The sequence below is a fragment of the Geotrypetes seraphini genome, chromosome 1 (assembly GCF_902459505.1).
Source record: "Geotrypetes seraphini chromosome 1, aGeoSer1.1, whole genome shotgun sequence".
Classification (NCBI taxonomy): domain Eukaryota; kingdom Metazoa; phylum Chordata; class Amphibia; order Gymnophiona; family Dermophiidae; genus Geotrypetes; species Geotrypetes seraphini.
The window spans coordinates 209,647,988-209,671,419 of NC_047084.1; the positions used below are offsets into that span (position 1 = coordinate 209,647,988).

General features: G+C 42.8%; 1 protein-coding gene across 9 annotated transcripts in view; it reads right to left on the reverse strand.

Annotated features, from left to right (window-relative positions):
* The window catches only part of EXOC1 (exocyst complex component 1), a 119,851-nt gene that overhangs the window by 66,795 nt on the left and 29,624 nt on the right, over nucleotides 1-23,432 (reverse strand). For 7 of the 9 annotated variants that reach the window (XM_033944869.1, XM_033944860.1, XM_033944899.1 and 4 more), the window contains exons 7-9: nucleotides 17,820-17,952; nucleotides 16,792-16,901; nucleotides 5,530-5,583 (exon numbers count right to left, since the gene is read on the reverse strand). In XM_033944869.1, the coding sequence (XP_033800760.1) occupies nucleotides 5,530-5,583; nucleotides 16,792-16,901; nucleotides 17,820-17,952 (297 nt within the window). The remainder of the gene's footprint in view (nucleotides 1-5,529; nucleotides 5,584-16,791; nucleotides 16,902-17,819; nucleotides 17,953-23,432) is intronic. The other 2 variants (XM_033944889.1, XM_033944880.1) reach the window with 1 other exon arrangement.

Here is a 23,432-nt window from a genome sequence, read left to right on the forward strand (position 1 = left end):
CTCAATGATTTTTAATTTAATACATAAAGGGCCTCATTCTGTATAGGATGCCCAGTCTCAACAGCCGCCTAAGTGGCTTTTGAGAATCGCACACGGGCATCCAATAAAGAATCGCATCCTAACACACAGATGCCTAACCATCCCGATTCTCTAACTGATATCCATGTCACAGGTGCCATTTAGAGAATTGTATTGCCACTGAGCTGATTGCGGCAAGGGAATCTCCCTATCATTATCACCTGAGCAACAGCAGAGAAACCCCAAATCCTACCACAAGTCAGCAGACAGGAGTGATGCCCACTGCTGGCCTGCTGGCCAGCCAGATGGAGTAGGCATCCCTTTGGCCGACCTTGCTGATAAAAGGTACAGGGGGGTTCCAGGTGGGCTTTGGGGTGGGGTTTTAGGGGTGGGGGGGTCTACATTTCAGGCACCTATCACAGCCCTATGGAGACACCTAGGGCTGCTTAAGCTCGCCTAGTCACTTCTAGGCAAAACCACGCCCAGCCTTGGACAAGCTTAAGCGTCACTAGGTGCTTCCCTGCACCTGCGACAGAGGCTATTTAGTATCCAACCAGTATTAAGTAACAGTTTCTAACCACATTACCACATTGTTATGATTAGCCTAGCCAGCCGCATTATGAGGATGAAGGGTCTCCTGGGAGGGGGGTCTCTCAGACCATAAGTGACCTGTAAATTTGTCCCAAACTTCTTCAAATTTTAACCATATCTTATCTACATGAGGTAGAACACATTCAGACTTGTGGAGGCATGTTCTGATAAGGTTGAATTTTTACCATAGTCTTATGGACCGCCCTAGTGTCCACTAAATTTAAACGATCTACAAAAATAACTAAGGGCCCCTTTTACAAAGCTGTGGTAACGATGCTGCCGCAATAATTGCACCAAAACCCACAGGAATTGAATGGGCTTTGATGCATTCATCAAATGCATCGCTACCACAGCTTTGTAAAAGGGGCCCTAAGTGTCTTGAACACCCTCCCTACCCCCAGACTGCTAGAGCTGAGGAGAGAACCTATCAACCAGAGGGTCAAATGCTAAATTAAAGTCTTCCCATGGCAATAAGAGCCTTAAGAAATTTAATCATGTAAGGAGTACAGTGTCAAATTAAATTCCTGTAGAAAGCTGGGTCATGAATATTAAGGCCATAGACAACAAGCAAATGGAACACTCTGCTGTGTGCCTATAAGCTCAACATCACACACCTGCCCTCAGCATCTCTGAACAATAATACTGCCTTATGTCGAAGTGATTTCTGAACACGATGGCCACTGTTTTCACCTTGGGATTTTGTCAGATACTTGTGACCTGGATTGGCCACTGTTGGAAACAAGATGCTGGGCTTGATGGACTTTCGATCTGTCTCAGTATGGCAACTCTTATGTTCTAACTCCACCCCTTGTCTGCCCTGAGAAGGCATAGAATACCTCCCCAACCCTTATTGACTTGTCTTGTTTCCTGTTAACAAACGGTTAGGTTCATAATTAAAACACTTAAACGTCCAAAAACCCTCCTAAGTCAGCACTTGGACGTCCTAACAGCCAGAACTCAAAGACAACCCCTGGACATATAACTTTTTATTGATTTTTATTACATTGTTTTGAATAAAATTCCTGTACCTTGTACATTTCCTGCAGTTGTTTTTTTTTGTTTCAGCAATCTAAAGGTTGATATAGATATTGCCAGTTTTAATTACAGAGGTATAAAACCAGACTGCAACTCCAATAGTGGGTCCTAGGTGCCCATCCTCCACCCAAGACCCCAACAGCTGATCAACAGACCAGTGGGTGAATGCTATTAAGGTAGAGACACACTGTTATGCAGGAGATATACAACCCAAAATGATACTATGCCACAGCAGTATTGTAAGACTAAACTAAGCATTCTCATAAATCCTCTTTGCCTTCATCCCTCCCTCCCAACCCAACTCTGTAAGTTCACTGAGGCCAATCCAATTTTCTGTTGAAAATGTAAGGACAAAAATGGTTTAGAAATATGGAAAATTCAATAAAGCTACAAAGGTTTTTTTCTTCAAGAAACCTGCTGAAAAGATCAATTCATAAAATAAGTTAAAAAGGAGAGTAAGAGGGTCAACAGCTTGTTACTAAGCTAGTTCTGATCACTCCTGAGAAAATGGTGTCATGCAGGATACCACTGCTCTTCCTCTAATGTGCTTCAATTTTAAAATACACAGAGAAAAGTCTTTGAAATTTCTTCTCATTTTAAATAAAGTCATCATTTCATATAAAATTCATTCAAAATAATCCTATTAGAATGTTGATTTAATGAATAACTACATATCAAATCCAACTGTTGAAGGGAGGGGCTCAAATGGAAACAGCAAACAACACATCTAATCTGCAACAGAACCTTTGAGAGAGAAATATCTCCATGGAATGCTGCAATTAGATGCTATGCAGTTTTTTGGCACATGAATCACCTGTTTCTGGATGACAAGTGCCTACTGTTTACACAAAAGACAGGTTATAAAAGCTTATAAAAGAGATTAGATTAATATGAGATTTAGTAACAAACTGGAAAAACCACACAATTTATGGTTAGCAAAGCTGGAATTAGTGGGGGGGAGGCAAACAGGGCAGCTGCCAGGGGGCCCCTGTGGGCCGGGATATTCTTCTTTTCTCCCTACCTGGTTCCAAAACCTCTCACCTATAAAGCATGCAAGGAGGTCCCTGGTGCAGCAGTGATTCTCTAGTGCTGTTCATTTATCTTGGGCCACCCCTCTGATGCAACTTCCTGTCAGAGGAACAGCATTGAGGAAGCTGCACTGGCAATCTCCTTGCATTTTAACAAATGAGGGGGCCTTCAGAATTGGGTGGGGGGAAAATATATCCTGGCCCCTGGAACAGCTGGTTTTAAAATGAAGGTAGGGACACTGGATAAGAGGGCATTTAATGGACCTGGGGGTGGTGGGATGGGAGGGAAGGAGGAAGAAAGGAAAGATGCTGAATGGGAGGGCTTTTGGTGGGTGGTGAATTAGGGGGCGGGGTATGGAAGAGAGAAATGGGGGGGGGGAAGTGCCTCCTTAATTTCTGCCCTGGTCCCCAGCATGTCTAACACTGGTCCTGGGTATTAAAGACCAACAGTGGCAATTATTGTTGAGAACAAATGGATTGTAGCTTTTTCAGCTTCTAATCTAATTAAAAAAAACACAAAACAATGCAATCTGATCAGTAAAACAAAAAGCTTTGTGATTAGAGATTTACTACCATTTGATAATGAAATTACCCATTTTGTGTAAAAGAAACCTCATTAGGGAACTGGACAATTGTTACCTTGCAGGAAGAGGCTCTTGATTAAATAATAATTACCACGTTCAGTTCTTGCTCTAGTAGACAAACCTAACAGTGGATTGCATTATAGTTTAAAATGAAAACAATCTACAAAAAATTATTAAAGAAAATTCAAACTTTAAGAGGGTAATTCTATAACTTGGTGCCTGATTTAGGTACCACAATGGGGCATGTTAGCACTCATTCTATAAATGGTTATAGCGTAAAGGTGCATTGGTGCACCAAAATATAGACACACCTGTTTATGGCAGATCAACGCAATGTATGCAACTGATAGTCTTCTATAAGTTGCGTGCACTGCTTGGTGATATACCCATAAGACTGCCATGCTCTGCCTGTGTGTACGTTAAGCAATTCTGGCATATACTTTATAAACATATACTATATAAAATAGTTTGCTTTTCAGCTCTAGCCTGGTTGCTAACCCGATGGGCATTTACAGGGCAATTTTCAAAAACTATTGGTAAATTAGCTATTTGAACACTGACCAGCTCTCATATTGATTAAAATAGACATGGAGATCAACAATGCATGTACTTTCATGTGGGACAGAAAGAAACATGCATTCCTAAGTAAGTTTATTCCTAAGCATTTATGCATATAACTTCCAATTTTTGGCACCAATTACACATGCAAGCGCTAGTATTCTATACGCTCCATACTTATTAAGCACCTAACTTTAGGTGCCAGCTTACAGAATTACCCTTCACAACTTCCAGCAAAGCCAACAGATCTGATAAAATCTTCTGCTTTTAATATAAATGCAGGTGAGCAGACACATATTAGTAAAAAGTGAAGCATGTCCCAGTAAGTCAAAGCCATATACAACTAGAATACTTTCATCATTGTAATTGACACTTTTTGTTTTCCAAAATAGTATACTATTTGCAGTGTAAGCATAAAAAGGTAAAATCTAGTTAAATTTCCAGCACTTGTTTCATAAGTACCACACATAACTTTCCCAACTTCACCTCTGCCAAAACCTGAATATGAAGAATTTGCAAATCCAATTGAAAATGCTATGGATGCACATAGGATACCGTGAATAAAAAGATGTGGTAAGGAGCTGTAAAAGTTTGCTTTTCAGCTCTAGCCTGGTTGCTAACCCGATGGCAATTTTCAAAAACTATTGGTAAATTAGCTATTTGAACACTGACCAGCTCTCATATTGATTAAAATAGACATGGAGATCAACAATGCATGTACTTTCATGTGGGACAGAAAGAAACATGCATTCCTAAGTAAGTTTATGTTTATTCCAGGCCTGGAATATCACCTTTCAGGATGCAAATCAAGAAGGTTTACAAATCTAAAAATAAAAGCCAAGATGAAGAAAGGTTTAGTATAAGGAATAGAGGTAATGCTCATAGACATTTTCAAAACTATACCTGCTGCTTCCAAGGGAAAGTGCTGACTGAAAGAGCAGGAGGAAATCTATGCAGGTACTTTTAAAAATGGTAACTCTGAAAGTGGAGATGCGTGTGCATTTTCCTTTTAAAAACTGATGCAAGGCCTGCTTTACTGCACAGCATGCTCCTGTGGGACTGAATGACATCTTTCTTCCATTAAACCAAGTTTCACCACTGTTATGGTCTTGCTAGGAAATTACAGAGCTTTACCATTTCACTAGTAGTTAATATTTTTTTAGAGTGACATACAATTGTTACAGAAATCAAAAGACCATTTTCAGTCTTTGTAATTAGATTGTTGACAACTGCCTCAGTTCTAATGAATACATGCATCACCAAGGATCAGCTGCATCTTGTACAAGGAAGGCCATCAAGTGTTTTGGGAAACTCCTGGCTACTTAGAAGCACACCAGTAGCACCATTTCTAAATATAAATGGTGACAAACTCATAAGCAAAGGAGTTTTCCGGTCTCTGTACAAATTGCACTGCTTTCTAATGCTACAGCAGCAGTGTAGAAAGCAGTTACTTATATTACTTCTAAATATATTTCTCCTATATCACTTGCTTAATTTTAAGGGCTCTGGCTAGGTGAAAGTTGTTTTGGATAAAAAAGCAAATACTTTAAACTTAAAAGCTGCAAAAAACACAGCAGTCTTGGTCTCTCCAGCCATTAAACAGCAAATTATGCATCTAAAAAGCAAAGTTAAAACAGTGTTAGGATGCTAGCTTTGGTTTTTTTCCCGTTAAGCTAACAAATTAGAGAAGCTTGAACCAAACCAGGTGTACTCACAGAGACTGAAACACGGTAGGACCTGTTATAGATCTGAAGGAGAGCCTGAGTAAACTAATTGGAGATAAAATAAAGGAGTAAAAGTACTGAGAAAGGAAAAAAACATTCACAGCAAAACAAAACAAAAAACAATGGTAACTTAATATCCCAGATATATCAAAACTCATAATAACTGCACTCCAGATGACCTTTAATAAAGAAAAAGTCATAAAAGGTTAGGAAGCATAAACATAGGGCAAAACTAATCTCTGCTTGGTTTCAAAATCAAATTTGCTCTTATTGCCCCCCTGCCTGTAATCTGCATAGAAAAAAAGCACAGGAGAGGTACCAGTGATCAAGGAACATAAAGCAAGAACACTCTCTAGATCACTATGATCCTCTCAGGCTATTTTTTTGGCTGGGCTGCCATTCTCAAGGTTTTGGGCTTGCTCAGCTAGCAAAGCAGCTTTTAGTACAGTTGTGCCAAAGCTCTGGAACACGTTGCCTTTGGATTTGAGATTAGAAACATCACCTGTAGGGTCCAGAAAAGCCTTGAAAACTTGGCTGTTTAGGCAATTTTTTGAGTAGTTTCAGTCTTACAAATTCTGAGAATCTCATTATTGAAGTAAGTTGGGTAATACTTTGTATAGATTCTTTTTATTTTATTATTGGAGTAGCAGGATGATGCGTGTATGAGGTGTTATTCTTCCTTTCCAACTGTGGCTCTGAGTTCTTTGGTAATATCATGGTCTGAAGGTTTCAAATGTTGTGCTAGTCTTTGCCCTTCCTATTTGTGTCTTATCTAGTGAAAGTCTTATGTTTTTTTGTAGGGATTTTTTTGTTCTGAATTGTGTTTGAAAAACAGTATATTAAATATTACAAAGCAAATAAAACCAGTCATGATTTTCTTGGTGGCCATATTTTGACAATGAATGTAAATCAATCCTGGTGGTAGATGTACTTGCAGAACTGGAACAGTCTAAGTGGATCATGATCCACTTCCAATTTTGGAATCTGTGAAGCCAAGCAACTCCTACACATGAGAAAACCATGAGTTGAAATTCACCAAACTACATAAGCATCCTTTCAGCAGCGAAGCTACCAGGAGTCCTGCCTTATTAGAAGCAATATAACTCTCTCAGAACTTACGAACAGAGCTCCCCTCAGACCTAAGTGATCACTGCTCTGCCACTGATCAGAGAAGGAAATCAAATTTATCTTGGTCTAACAATAGCAGTCTGCATGAAGAATGTCTGAAATTGGTTTGTGTTCACTTTCGCAATCTGAAAAGGCAACTTAATGCTCATAGATTGCCTTTAGAATGAATCCATAATTCTTATTTAACAAATTATTACAGAACAGTTGCTTTGACCTATCACATACTCCATTTCAGCTATTTAACTATAAATGGGTTAAATTTATAAAGCATTTTCCATACGTAAAGCAGGTTTTATATATGGAAATGGTTATTATAAAACTACGCAGTGATATATACTCTTTAAGATAGGTACACCTAAGAGATAGCACCTATATGTGCACATTTTATAAAATATGTCATATACACACATATTTCTATTTGCCTCTGAGATGATGTAAAATCTGTGCAAAAGCATCTGTATGCTACCAGGGAGAGTTCTGGGATCCTATTTCTATAAAAGCATGTAAGTGTTTATGTTGCCTTTATAAATAAGAATACAACAGGCATATTTTGAAAACATTATTAGACACCCAGTTATGAAATTATCCCCTTTCCACACTGTGCATGTAAGAGCATCCCCCTTCCTCTCTTGATCCATAAAAGGGAACAACTGTGCATTACAAAGTAGAAGAGAATGGTTTGCTATGTTTTTAAATACCACTCTGTTCATGCATCCATGTCTGCTGCGCTTGAAACTCAATGGCAGCACAGTAGTCTTGAAAGAAACTATGTCCCAATTCCTAAGTCACTGGAAGTTACAATGTGCTTAACTGCCATAAAAGGAGGAGAAAACTTAGGGCTTCTTTTACAAAGCCGCGCTAGGGCTTTCGTGGAATAGCGCGCGCTAAATTACCACATGCGCTAGCCGCTACCGCCTCCTTTTAAGCAGGTGGTAGATTTCCGGCTAGCGCAATCCGGTGTGTGCATTAAAACCACTAGCGCGGCTTTGTAAAAGGAGCCCTAAGTGAAAGGTTCCAGGCATGTTGCCAAAGTGTTTGATATGGGTAAATACTATAGATTCATTTTGTATAAACCAGTGCACCTCCCTTAGGATGAAACCCCTAGACTGGCTACTGTTAAGACAAGCTGACTGTAGTGAGTGAACAGAGGAAAAGCAGCAAGAAGAATGACAGAGGAGAGAAAGAGACAAAGAAAAGAAGAGGCTGTTTCTGAGAAGGGTGTCCCCCCCCACCTCACTCTCTCTGCCCCATCTTTGCAACCAGCAGTGTGATGAAGAACAGGGTGAGCTCAAAGGACCACAAGGGCCAAAGGAGCAGGAGGACTGTACATACTGCTGCTTCTCTTGTTCAACCTGCTGGCAATGAAAGGCCCAGTATCAAAGGTAAGAGATGAAAGGAGAAGAAGGATACAGGCTAGAACAGATGAAAATCGGGAAACAGAAAATGGGGAACAGAAGACAGCATCATAAGAACATAAGAATAGGCTTAAACTAGCCTTCCCCTCTCCACGCGGCATCCACTATTCAGGCAAACTGGGAAAATCCCTTCTCTTCAAAATCACAGGTCTTTGGAACGACCTCACCACCCCGCTGCGGAACCTGAGCTCCCTTCAGTTATTCCGCAAACAACTGAAAACCTGGCTTTTCAGCAAATTGTAGCTCTATCCTTCCCCCCTTTCTCTCCCCCCTTCTACACATAAGTTCATGTAATCCTTTTTCTTCTTCTCTACCCACTATTTTAAGTTCTTGTAAACCGTGTCGAGCTCCATTCTCATGGAGATGATGCGGTATATAAACTTAAGGTTTAGATTAGATTAGTTCTACTGGGTCAGACCAATGGTCCATCTAGCCCAGTATCCCGTCTTCAAGGAGGCTAATCCCAAGTCACAAGTACCTGGCAAAAAACCAAGTAGTAGCAGCATTCCATGCTACTGATCCAGGGCACGTAGTGGCTTTCCCCCATGTCTGTCTCAACAGCAGACTATGGGCTTTTCCTCCAAGAACTTATCCAAACCTTTTTGTAACCACTCTTACAACATCCTCTAACAAAGTGTTTCACAGCTTAACTATTCTCTGAGTGAAAAAATATTTCCTCCTATTGGTTTTAAAAGCATTACTCTGTAACTTCATCAAGTGTCCCCTAGTCTTTGTAAACCTTGATGCAGTAAAAAATCTATCCACTTCCACCTGTTCTGCACCACTCAGGATTTTGTAGACTTCAATCATATTTCCCCTCAGCCGTCTCTTTTCCAAGCTGAAGAACCCTAACCTCTTTAGTCTTTCCTCATACGAGAGGAGTTCCATCCCCTTTATCATCTTGGTCACTCTTCTTTGAACTTTTTCTAGTACCGCTATAAAGAGATTATGTATTTACCCTGGTAAGCTCTTTTCCAGAAGATAGGTGAGACATTCTAGACAGATGGGTTATTTCCCCATAGCCACGTGCTGCTGCAAAAGGAATCCACTCCAGATTTTTCACTCTGCCTCTGCTGTACTTCACTGGGTTCTCTAGCTCCACCTACAGTTAGTACACAAGCATTGAGAGCCACCCACTACACGTGAAGTAGAGGCACCTGTTCAACAGACTTAAATCAACTGTTCTGCTCAAGAATTAACTCAACAGTATTGTTAACCACCAACACAAGCTTAAAGGAGATCAGAAACTACTCCCACATAAAAATGAAATATGTATACAAATTCTTCCCAGCCCCCAAAGGCTGACGGGCATCCAAGAATCAGCTTGGAGAAGCATAAACAGACTAAAACAATAGGCAGGCGCAGTAAGGTCTGGGCGGGGGTCTAGAATGTCTCACCTATCTACTGAAAAAGAGCTTACCAGGGTAAGTACATAATCTCTTTTTCCAGTGCAATAGGTGAGACATTCTAGACAGATGGGATGTACAAAAGCAGTCCTCAAATAGCTAGGGCTGGTTTGCTGCACCGACCCTGAAGACCAAGGATCCAAAGACAGAGTCCTGTCTTGCTGCCACACTCACTTCTGTAAAACTTGGCAAATATGTGAAGAGAAGACCACATTGCTGCCCTGCAAATCTCCTCATGGGAGACAGCTCAAGCTGTGACCCATGAAGAAGCCATATTCGTGGAAGAATGCACCTTGATGGAAACAGGAAACTGTTTCCCAGAAAGAATGTAGGCTGATGAAATGGCTCTACAGAGTCATCTGGAAATTGTGGCCTTGGAAGTAGGAGTGCCCCGCTTAACTGAATGAGTCAGCACAAACAAATGGTCAGAGAGACAAAACTCGTTAGCGACCGCTAGATAACACAGAAAAACTCTGCGCACATCCAGTTTCTTCAGCAGTCAATCATGTGTCCTGGAACCAGTAGGCTGGAAGGCAGGCAAACAAACTTCTCCATTAACATGGAAAGTTGAAACCACCTTCAGTAGGTAGGAAGGGACCATTTGAAGGGAAACCCCAGTCTCCGAAATACGAAGGAATGGTTCTCTGCAAGACAAAGCCTGTAGTTCCGACACATGTCGCGCCGAAAGAATGGCAACCAGAAAAACGGTCTTGAGCATCAAGTTCAAGAGGGAAGCATCTCAAAGTGGATGAAAACGAGCCTTAGTGAGGCTAGATAGCACCAGGTAAAGGTCCCAGCATGGGAAACATAAGAACATAAGACTTGCCTCTGTCGGGTCAGACCGGAGGTCCATCGTGCCCGGCAGTCCGCTCACGCAGCGGCCCCTCAGGTCCAGGACCTGATAGTGCTCCTACCTTAAAACTCACATACGCTTTTCGCTTTTGTCCTGTAGAGTAACCTTCTATCTATACCCTGCAATCCCCTTCGCTTCCAGGAAGTCATCCAGTCCCTTTTTGAAACCCAGTATTGTACTCTGTCCTATTACCTTCTTTGGAAGCGTGTTTCAGGTGTCCACCTCCCTCTGAGTGAAGAAAAACTTCCTTGCATTCGTTTTGAATCCATCCCCTCTCAGTTTTTCCGAGTGACCTCTTGTTTTTGTTGTCCCTGCTAGTCTGAAGAATCTGTCCCTCTCCACCCTCTCATGATTTTATATGTCTGTATCATGTCTCCTCTCAGTCTCCGCTTTTCCAGGGTAAAGAGCCCCAGTTTGTCTAACCTTTCGGCATATGAAAGGTTCTCCATTCCTTTTATCATCCTAGTTGCTCTCCTCTGGAACCTCTCAAGTATCGCCATGCCTTTCTTAAGGTACGGTGACCAGTATTGGACACAGTATTCCAGATGTGGTCGCACCATTGCTCGATACAATGGCAGGATAACCTCCTTCGTTGTATCGAGCAATGGTGCGACCACATCTGGAAAGGTTGCTTAACTGGCATCTGACATGAATGCATCTCCCTTTAGAAATCTAGCAACAGCAGGATGAGATGCCAACAAGGACTGATGCAGCAGACACGGTGACAAAATTCATCACCGTTCCCGTCCCCGCGGATAACCGCGGGAAATAATCCCATGCCATTTTCTAGTGTCTATTTCAACCTCGGTCCTTCTATATCAGCATTCTTCAAAGCAAAGCTTGAAAGTCAGTGGTTGTGTCCAATTATACTCTGATTCTTCCCTCTCTCCTTAAAGAATGACATGAAGATGGTTTCCCGCGGTTATCCGCGGGGACGGGAACGGTGATGGAATTTTGTCACCGTGTCATTCTCTACCGATGCTCCCGGGATCTAAAACACCTGGACTGGAAGAGAAGCCACAGTGAGGACTTTATCCAAACCAGCTTGAAGAAAAGTGAGAATCAGAGAGATCAGAGCTGAATATGGGTCCACCTGGTCCTGGGCGCACCAATGTTGGAAGGCCTTCCACACCTTAGCATAAGCCAAAACTGTGGATGATTTCTTAAACTTGAGAAAAGTATCAACAACCATAGCAGAATATCCTTTATTTTCTAAGGCTGCACGCTCAAGAGCCACGCCGTAAGAGCAAAGTGACTCAGATCCTCCATGGACAGTGGACTCAGCGGAAGGAGGTCCAGATGTGTTCTCATTAGAAGGCTGCAACTCCTGCGCAGATGCATTAGATCTGTGTGCCACAGTCCACGAGGCCAATCTGGAGTCACCAGAATGATGCATCCCGAATGGGCCACAATCCATCGAATGATCCGGCTGAACATCAGCCAAAGAGGAAAGACATACATGAGAATCTCCTTAGGCCAAGGCTGTGCCAGAGCATCGAATCCCTCGCTTCCAGGCTCGGATCCTTGACTGAAGAAGCGATCCGCTTTCTTGTTTCTTGCCGTGGCCATGAGGTCAAAACAAGCCCGATCTCAACACTGCACTTTTTCTCAGAATGCCACTTCGGATAGGGCCTACTCATCCGGATCCAGAATCTGTCTGCTGAAGAAGTCTGTTTGAACACTGTCTACTCCTACCACTTGTGCTGCTGTCAGCGCTAGGAGGTGACATCCCACCTAAAGAAAAAGAAGGTGGGCTTCCTGAGCCAGAGTGCTCTTTGTCCTTCCCTGATGATTGACGTAGGCTACAGCTGTCGCATTGTTGGAGAAGACCCTGACCGTTTGACCCTCCAGAGTCTTCTGCAATCTCAACAGAGCTAGCTGAATGACTCTGAATTCCAACCAGTTGACTGATCATTTTCGCTGAGAGGGCGTCCAACTCCCCTGAACAGGAGAACGATTGCAATGGGCTCCCCAGTCCTGAAGGCTGGCATCTGTCATCATCACAATCCAGGAGGAAATGTGTAGCAGTACTCCCCCATGAAACACTTGCGGGAGAAGCCACCAGTCCATACTTGCTCAGGCTTCGAGTCCAAAGAAGTTAGGCCTGCAAGGCATCCTTGTGCAGAGCCCAGTGAGAGAGCAAAGAAAATTGAAGAGGACGCATATGCACCCTTGCCCAAGAAACCATATCCAGTGTGGCAGCCATCGATTCTGGAACTTAATGATAATCCCATGCTGACAGAGCCAGTCGCTCAAGGAGGGAAGAAATCTGGGCACACAGTTTCTGCCTGCAAGCTTCTGGAAGATAGATGTGGCCTGCAGCTGTGTCAAAGAGAATTCCCAGGTATTCCAATGATTGCGTGGGCATCAGACGGCTCTTCATGAATTTGACAAGTCAGCCCAGGTCCTCCAGCACCTGGAGCACTTGCTCCACCATGCGCCGTCCCTCAGTCAATGAGAGAGCTCTGATCAGCCAACCATCCAAGTAAGGGTGAACCTGGAGACCCATCTTTTGCAGGTAAGCTGCCACGATAACCATAGCGCTGTCATCAACCTAAAAGGCAGAGTCGAGAAGTGGTAATGCTGTTCCAGAACATGGAACCGCATAAAGTTGCGGTGGACCAGAAAAATGGAAATGTGCAAATACAGCTCCGTAAGATCCAGAGAGGCAAGAAACTTTCCTGGGCCACTGCTGCAATAACTGAATGCACGGCCTCCATTTTAAAGTATGGAACCTTGAGAGCTGCAGATCCAGAACAGGCCTCCAATCTTCTAAGCTTGTCTTTGGCAGGGCATTACAAAAAAGGAAATTAGACGCCTTCAGATAGTGCAGAATACAGCAATCAAGATTATCTATGGTGCTAAGAAATATGATCATGTTTCACCTCTCCTGTTCAACGCACACTGGCTACCCGTTGAACATAGAATTAGTTACAAAATCTTACTTTTAACTTTTACAACACGTTCAAACAATCAACCAGAGTTTATTGATAGACTCTTAATTCCTTACAGTCCTTCTAAATCGCTTTGTTCAATGTCACAGAAACTTCTTGTTGTACCATCCCTAAAATTAATCAACACGTTGAGATCCAATAATTTTGCTGTCACTGCACCTTCTCTTTGGAATTAACTGCCTAATTATTTACGTATCGAATCTGTATTAAATCAATTAAAATCAAAATCATTCTTGTTCCAGGATGCTTTTGGACAATAACTGTCCTTTTAAGACCCAAAACAAGCTTCATAGCTTTTTACCCTTACCTATTATTTTTCCCCTTTTACTGTGCTCTTTTCCTCAAAGATTGCAGTTCTTGCTCCTCTTCTCCAACTGTGTGAAGTTAGTCCATATATTTTGTTTTGTTATGTGTTTTATTAACCAATTCTGGTTTTGTTTAGTACCTCTAATTTTAACTTGTTTTTATAGAATTTTTTACATTGTACACCGCTTAGAAACCTGATTAAGCGGTATAAAAATTTTTTTATAAACTTGAAGAGGGGCATGTCTCGGCCTGGAGTCAATGTGCCTTTTTGGCAGAGGATGCAGAATGGGAGGTGAAAGGCTGGGAATGCCTGTAGCCATTATACCTTCGTCAGGAGCCCTGTGAAAATATCTACAATGTGGCACTTGCATACGGTTGGGATTGCCATGAGACACAAAAATTAAAATGACTAGAACCCCGGGAGGGCTTGGGACTGCTATCAGGCAGATTCTTAGGGTGACGGTCCATCACAGAATCCATAAAGTTGTCCAGACATTTGCCAAACAATAACTGCTCCTGAAAAGGCAGTCTAGCCAAAGTAGAAATCATCAACCCACTTTCCAATCCAAAGCATTCTGCGGACAGAGAAGGAGTACGTTGACACCTTTGCAAAAACTCACATAAAGTCATACAATGCATCAGCCACATAATCTGTCCCAGCTAAAGGAAGTTGAGGAGGAGGAACCACCGCTTCACTCTCCAGTGCGTGCAGTTAAGAGACAGGCATGTACGACCAAAGACATAGCTGAAGCAGATTTAATTCCTAAAGCAGCTGTGTCAAAGAGTTTCCTGAGGACCACATACACACAGCAGACCTGCATATCCTCTAACACAGGGATCTCAAAGTCCCTCCTTGAGGGCCGCAATCCAGTCAGGTTTTTAGGATTTCCCCAATGAATATGCATTGAAAGCAGTGTATGCACATAAATCCTGAAAACCCAACTGGATCGCAGCCCTCAAGGAGGGACTTTGAGATCCCTGCTCTAACACTACACCACCCTCACTGGGGATAGAGGTGCGTTTAGTCACCCGTGCCACCAAAGAATCTACCCTGGACTGACCCAAAAGCTGCTGACACTCCTATGTCAAGGGATTCAAGTGTGACATAGCTCTAGCAATTTTTAAAACACCCTCCGGAGAGTCAAACTGCTCCAAGACCAGAACGCTCATATCAGGGTGCCAGGGAAAGTTAAGCACACACCACAAAGCCAGGAGGAAGAAGTGGATGGAGCCAGCTGAGTGACCAAAGTGAACTCCCGCAAAATAAGGTCCAGCAAAGCCTGTTCTTTTGCATCTAGATATGAGCCTTGGAAAAATTTTATATGTGAGTAATTTTTGCTAGGGTCATATTTAGGTACAGAAGAAAAGGTACTAATGTGTGCTCTCACTTTCAGTTTTTGTTTGGACATATGCACAATCACCTTGCTTTCCACAAAACTTTTGTGTGCATGAATCCGGCATACTCTCCCTCCTCAATTAGCTGCAAATTTTCTGCATATAAAATTTGTATGCTATCAGCTTTATGCATGGCACATTATCACACTTGCAGTAGAACCCATGTACTCGGACATCCATGTGCAGCTCTACCATAACCCTTTATGTAGGGTTACCGGACGTCTGGGGGGCCAGACTTTTCAAAACCCGACATTGTCTGGGTTTAGAAAAGCTTCCGATGTTGGGACGTTATCCGCAAATGCATGGATGCAACGCGGTGATGTTATGCACACACACACGACATCATCTCGTCGCATGCGCAGATGCCATCCTGATGCACGAACAGGTTAAGGGGGGGGCTGGACAGGGCGCGGCATGGGTGGAACTGAGTAGGCCTGGGGGTGTGGCCATGGATCTGGATTTTCCTTCAGGAAAATCTGGCAACCCTACCTTTATGCATCTCCAACATCTGTATGAACTGTTGGGGACATTCCTAGCACTTTACAAAGTGCAATCATGAAGTTGAAGCAGATCAAAGCTAGCTACCTTATTTAACAAGTGACAAAACGCACTACATCATCTGCTATGTTGGCAGTTAACACATAACCAGTATGCAGTATGAGCTCCCACCCATTCCAGGCTCCCTAGTGGCAATTTCTGAATAAATAGTTCAAACACAGCAATTAGCAAATTAACATGTTACTGTTAACCCACGCTATTAGCATGTTAATTCTTGTGTTAAACAGTTAACCTCATTGGTCTCTCTACATAGCACTCTCTACGTGGAGTGCTATGACCAGTTTCTAACTATGGCCTAGATTCACTAACCTGCCCGCTTCACTCCACTCCGTGTCCGATCTGATGCAGGCCGACTGATTCACAACGGGCCTGTATTCAAAGGGGGGGCAATTAGCGGAACGCCCCCCACCGACTACATGGATTGCTCTCCAGCGATCCAGACACATGTGCAGACCATCTACTTTGCCTGTAGATGGTCTGTGCATGTGTCCATGTTTTTTGTTTTTTTTTAACTTTTTACTCGCGAGCCCGTGGTTTTAACCCGCGGGTTTAAAGCGGGTTAAAACCATGGGCTCAGGCTGCAGGGAAGGACAGAGAATCGGGGCAGAGAGCAGGGCTGGAAGATCAGGGAAGGAGAGTCGGAGCAGAGCTCGGGACAGAGAGCAGGGCTGGAAGTTGGCAGGGATTTCAGGGTGGTAATGGAGCAGGAGAGTTGGCAGGGACATGTTCGACTGGTCCTCAGCAGTCACTTGGTTTTTTTTTAAGTGAATCGCTGCCTGCCTATATTTTCATGCCATTCCCCCTCGTTTGCATGTGCGGATCAGGAGGCAGGTTAGTGAATCGGGTCCGGGTCACAAAGGGATCACTAAGTGGTCGTGACTTCATCAGTGGGCTTAGTGAATCTAGCCCTGAGTATGTGTGAATGGAAGTAGAGGGAATGGAGATTAAGCACCCAGCCAACAAAGTAAGCATTCAAAAGCATTCTGCATATGCCCAAGACAGGTGGGAGAAAAGGAATCAAATGCACTGGGTAGCTGGAAACACAGGTTCATGGCTCCAAAGCTCAAACTGGAGCTGTTTCTGACTGAGATGAAAATCAAAAGGAAAAGGACAAAGCTACCAGGTAAAACAAATAACTTAGAAATAAACAAAGCACCAAGGTATCATTGAATGTCATGATGCTTGGAAGTTTTATTAATACAAGTCAATAGCACAAACTGAATAAAGCCCTGCCGTACCTGTTGAACGAAGACATTATTTAAATGACTGGCAAGTCGCCGTGCAAACTGCTCACACAAGTCTGTGAATAACTGCTGCTGCTGTTTGACACACTGAAGCATATCATGCCCTGAAAATAAACAGAACACTCTTTCAAATCAGAAGACTGGGTAAACAAACCAGAAAATCAGAAGCATGCTCAGAGTTCTTTTTGCAATTTTTCAACATACAAATCTCTTCAACCCTTACCCTCTAATCAGACATCAGGACTTCTCATTAGAATATTTTCCTTTTCTAATTTAGTTGGCCTTCACAAAGCTAACAGCAAGAGAAGGGATATTAGCTAGAGCAAGAACCAATGCTGGAATGTTTTGAGCTGCTGAGTAGAGAATGATACGGTGACAGAACTCATCACCATTCCCATGCCTGCGGATAACCTTGGAAAACCATCAAGTGCCATTCTTTAGTCTCAACCTTGGACCTTCTACACCAGCATTCTTTAATGCAAGGCTTGAGGTCAGTAGTTGTGCCCATTCATACTCTGATTCTTTCCTCTCTCCTTAAAGAATGACATGAGGATGGTTTCCCATGGTTATCCACAGGGACGGGAACGGTGATGAATTTTGTCATCGTGTCATTCTCTACTGCTGAACACAAGCTGGATGCCCACAGAAGATAAGTTACATAGATTTCAAGATGGACTGCCAACAAGCTTCTGTGCCTTTCAAAAGATCATCCAGTCAGGTATTCATTCTGGCTTGCCCCTTCCATGGGCATAAGCTGTTTTAAAATAGATTTAAATGTGGATTTTCAGACCTGTGGTAATATAGTACAAAATCCTAGCAGCCATATTTGCTATATAGAAAACTGGGATCAGAAGAATTACAAATATCTGAAGGTGTGGTTGTACCTGAGCTTTTTGAGATCTCAAAAAATTCAGTTATGCCATCTTTAACAAATTCTTTCTTCTTTTGGTCCATGAAATATGCCACAGCCTGCATAGAATCCAGTTTATAGCTAGGTTATTTCTCAAGAATGAAAATGCTACCTGGTCGAAGAGCTACATTCATGCACTGCAGAAGAGCCTCTGATGCATTAGTGCAGGCTTCAATGCCCCTGGAGGATGACAGATCGCCATCCTGAAGAGCCTTGATATGTCCTTTTGATAAGTCCATATGATTCTGAAAGATCAGAATACAGGCACAGTATTAATTACATTTCATAAAAAGGTAAAAACATTACTATGTCTCTATATACCAAATTATCATCAAGTGTTAATATATCATATTACATCAGATCAACAAAAGCAGCAACACAGGTTAGATTCCCCAGAAAAACCTTCTTATAACTAGTTTAGGAAGGAAGAAAGAAAAAAATTCTAGAAAGATACCAGATCACAAGAAGGTTGAAAGGGAAGGAGAGAGATGGACTACTGGAGAGGGAGGAAAGAAATGCCAGACAAGGGAAGAGGACGAGGCGAGAGAGGTAGGGGAGAAGGGGAAGAAAAGGACAAAGAGATCCCAGACCACAAAAGGGAAGGAGGGGAGAGAGATGCCAGACTATGGGAAGGAGAGGATAAAGATCCCACACTAAAGGAGAGGGAGGAAATGATACACAGGGATGGGGAAGGGAAGAGAGATGGAAGAAATGCTGTTTATGGATAGATGGGAATAGGGGATAATAAAGAAGGTGGGGATGGCACACATGGATGCTGGGAAAGGCAGAGAGAGGGACATAAGAGCATAAGAATAGCCTTACTGGGTCAGACCAATGGTCCATCAAGCCCAGTAGCCTGTTCTCACGGTGGCCAATCCAGGTCACTAGTACCTGGCCAAAACCAAAGGAATAGCAATATTCCATGCTACCGATACAGGGCAAGCAGTGGCTTCCCCCATGTCTTTCTCAATAACAGACTATGGACTTTTCCTCCAGGAACTTGTCCAAACCTTTCTTAAAACCAACTACGCTATCCGCTCTTACCACATCCTCCAGATGACGTCGCACCATGGAGCGATACAGGGGCATTATAACAGTCTTGTTAACTATCCCTTTTTTAATAAATCCTAGCATCCTGTTTGCTTTTTTGGCTGCCGCCACACATTGGGAGGAGAAAGGGTGCACAGATAGTTGGGAAGGGAAGACACGGAAAAGTAGATAGATTTGAGGAGGAAGCAGAAAAATGGAAGAAAGTTGAATGTTAAAGTTAGTGCCAAAGATGGATGTAGGGCAGAAAGTGAAGGAGAGAAACAAGCACAGACAGAAGGACATGTAAACAGAGACTGGGAAAAGATGAGCAGAAAAATAAAATCACCAGACAACAAAGGTAGGAAAAGTGATTTTATTTTCAATTTAGTGATTGAAATGTGTCAGTTTTCAGAATTTACATCTGCTGTCTTATTTTGCACTGTTCAAGAAGAAATGCATTTCTTGCTATATCTCTGGTGCTGTACTGCATGCAGTCTGGCATCTTAGGGTTTCGTTTGTGTATTCACTTCTTCCCCCATATTAGCGGGGGTTAGGGGTGGAGCGGACCCGCAAATAAGGAAAAACTGTGAATAACTTTTTCATAAGTTATTTGCGGTTTTCTATTAAAAATCCTCAGGATAACGATGAAACCGTGAATAACGTCCAACACATCTTCCTTGTGCATACCAGGAGGGAACCTCCGCAGAGCCAGAGTCAGACTTCCCCAGTGTCCAGACTTCCCCAACGACCGATCGTGCCGGAAAGTCCAGGGTTCTGGAGCAGGACCAAGCTCCATGCTTGCGTGCCGGGCTCAGTCTTGCCCACCCATCCTTTCAGGCGGCAGCGCATGCTCCTAACTCAAGCTGTAGCTCAACTCCCTCCCCCCTCTCATTTCTGACAAACCGAGATAGGCAACAAGGCAGCAGCACCGAGCTCTGGGTTCACTCTGCCTGCTTGCACCATGCCTGGCTTTTAGGAGAGCAGCAGCAGCAGCCGCCGCAGCGTCTAGCTCTTCACGTGAGAACCGAGGAAGGTTCCCTGTCCCCAGGTTCAGCTCTCATTCCCCATGCACTTGGTATTCCAGCCCTTTCCCTTGCGCTCTTTCTCTGCCTTGTGCTCCCCCTGCACTCATGGATGAAGTAATTTGGGTGAGGAGTCAACATGAGAAAAATTGTGAATAAGCGAAACCATGAGTGCCGAAACCGCGAATACAGGGGGGAGAAGTGTATTAGGTCTTTTAGTTTGTGGTCCTGTATTTGCATAGGGTTTATCTGTGTTCTGAACGTTTGACCAATGCCAGATGCTCTCACAGGTGTCATGGCCCCAAGTAGGAAGATATTTGTCAGCTCTCCATCAGCTCTTTTGAACCCAAAATGGCCTTAGCTTAAAAATTAGCATAGCTTTAGCATTGCTTTAGAGTCTCTATTACGGGTTTTATCTAAAAAGTGTTACAGTCTAGATAAGTGTCTCGCAAACTTTTCCGGCCGGCGGCACACTAAATCCATGATGTCACGCAAATCCATGATGTCAACATCCACGCATGCACGGAGGCCTGTCTGGCCACGACCCTGCCATTACAGGGATCCAGAAACTGCGGGGAGAAGAGGAGAGACACTGGCCAGGAGAGTCAGCTGCACCGGCTGACTTCCTACAGGATGTGCCTCTCGCTGCGAGAGGCATGTCCTGTAGGCAGGCAGCCAGCGTGGACGACTCTCCTCCTCACCAGTGTCGCGGCACACCAGAAATCTCAGGAGGCACAAGTTTGCGATACACTGGTCTAGATTAATATTTTAGGTTGCATTTCAGAGCATAAGATAAAATTAGATTAGGGCACAGATAGCAGTTGAGGAAAGTCTTTGTTTAATGTTTAATTCCTAGCCATCCTCCTCAGTCCCACCCATCCCTGGCCTGATTTATAGGCCCTTGAACCAATTAAAAAGCTAACAAAGTAATTAGCTTCAAATTAACTCTTAAGAAATAGTCTAGGAAATCCTTGGAGGGTAATCTACCAATTACCAACATTACAAAATAATAATAAAATTTAAACATTACCATTAACATATAATCTTGGGGAAACTTAGTGTACATATGCCAACTTCCATAGCAACTTAAAGATGCAGATAGCAGTCCAGCAACAAGACAGAAGCTATCCAGTCTTTTGTACCGCATGTCACATATTTGATTATCTCCCAGTTGGTGAGAGGTCTTATGTGTGTGATGGGTGCAAAGAGCTCCTAGTACTCAGAGAACAGGTCCGATTTCTTAAGGCTAGAGTACCAGACTTGGAAGAGCTGATGGAGACAGCGACGTACATAGATGAGACCTACAGGGACGTTGTATAAAATTATACACAAAAATTCCACTGCAGGGAATTATCAAGAGAATGGAGGATTATCGGTCTCAGAAACCAACCTGCATTTAGTAGTATACCGGCCCTAAGTAAGGTGGGAAGCATACTAAATTGGCAGAGCGTCCTGAGAACCCTTGAAAAAGCCATTAATTGGCAAAACGGATCCCTGTTGGGCTTGTCCGCAACTCTGCTATTTTAAGATAAGTAAATTTTGATTGATAACATAAAAATATAACATTATTGTTTGAAAAAACTACAAAAATAGGAGGAGGAGGCTAGAGGGTCAGTGATGGAAATTCTTAACCATTGAAACCCAGTATTGGATTTCATTCCGGAGCCAGGTTGGTTTCTGAGACCCATAATCCTCCATTATCTTCCATTCTCTTGATAATTCCCTGCAGTGGGATTTTTGTTTATATTTGAGATTGTCTCCAAACAATCCCACGAACTATCTTCTTATACCTCTTCAGTAGTTTACGTTGTAGAAAATTCCCACCTCCAGTTTGGCAGCCTCTGTGCTGCCTAGGAGGCGGGAGGTCTTCTTAAAGAACAGCATCATCCTATTTATACAATGTCCTCTCACACCAAGGATGTGTCTCCAGGGGCTTCTGCCCAGAAGGGAAGAGTTAGGACGCTGTTATAATGGGAGATTCGATCATTAAGCATATAGATACTGTAGCTGGTGGACATGAGGATCGCTTGGTCACGTGCCTGCCTTGTGCAAAAGTAGCGGACCTCACGCATCACCTAGATAAGATTTTAGACAGTGCTGGTGAGGAACCTGCTGTCTTAGTACATGTGGGTACCAATAAAATAGGGAAATGCGGTAGGGAGATTCTGGAAGCCAAATTTAGGCTCTTATGTAGGAAGCTAAAATCCAAAACCTCCAGGGAACCATTTTGAGATGTGCTCCCTCTTCCATGCGCAGGACTCAAGAGAAAGGCAGAGCTCCTGAGTCTCAATGCGTAGATGAGGCAATGGTGCAGGGAGTAGGGTTTTAGATTTGATAAAAGCTGGGTGACATACTGGGGAAAAGGGAGCCTATTCTGCAAAGATGGGATTCAACTTAACCAGGGTGGAACCAGGCTGCTGACGTCAACATTTAAAATAGAGACAGAGTTGCTTTTAAACTAGAAACTGGGGGAAGGCCAACAGTCAATCAAAAGATCATGGTTTGGGACAAGGTAAAAGATATCATCACAAAGATATCATCATAAAAGGGAAGACAGATCATCACAATAGTGAGATTGCAAAAAAGGCCATAATAGACTAGTTTTCCTCAAATATAGAGCAGGCTGATTTTAAAGATTGCATATTATCCATGCCAACTGCTGAGCAAATTGTAAATAGATATGACAAACATTGTTTGAAATGTCTGTATGCAAATGCCAGAAGCCTAAGAAACAAGATGGGAGAGTTAGAATATATCGCACTAAATGAAAATAGGCATCTCTGAGATATGGTAGAAGGAAGATAACCAATGGGACACTATCATACTGGTGTACAAACTATATTGCAGTGATAGGGTGGATCAAATTGGTGGAGGTGTAGCATTATATGTTAAGGAGGGCCTTGAATCAAATGGACTGAAAATTCTACAGGAGCAGAAACACACCTTAGAATCCTTATTGGTAGAAATTCCATGTGTAAGGGGTAAAAGGATAGTGATAGGAGTGTACTACCATTTGCCTGACTAGGAAAAAGAGACAGATGCTGAAATGTTATCAGAAATTAGGGAGGCCAACAAACTTGGTAACACAATTATGGGTGATTTCAACTACCCTTATCATAAGAAAAATATAATAGGGAAACAACAGGCACAATACCAACAAAATACAAAAACTCTACTCTCATCTAAAGAAGTGGATAAATCTGTTGCACAAATTTTTCAAAAAGTGGAGGAAAAGACCTCAGTAGGAACAGTGCTCTACCAAATTTAAGCTCATGCTAAATGATCCAGCAGGCACACCTCAATCACAAGTATCAGAAAAAACTCCACTCGGCATAATTATGTGCAAACAATATATCCACAAAATCTCACAAAAAATAAATCTCACAAAAAAAGGCGGAATCAAAAAACACACATTCGCAAATATGAGGCTGATGCATAAAGAGTAATACTTGGCAGACTTCTCCAAACTGTTGACAACAGGTAAATCCACAGTCCTATTCAATATTCTGAAACAAAAATTGCACTAATCAAAAATATTAAATGCAGTCATCTCAGTTACATTCATTACTTAACTGCTGATGATCAAACGTTCGGTAGCTTTTCTTTCAGAAGCCACGATCACTATTCCAGCATTGTCAGGAACCTGTGAAATGTCCAAACGATCAAGTCTGCCG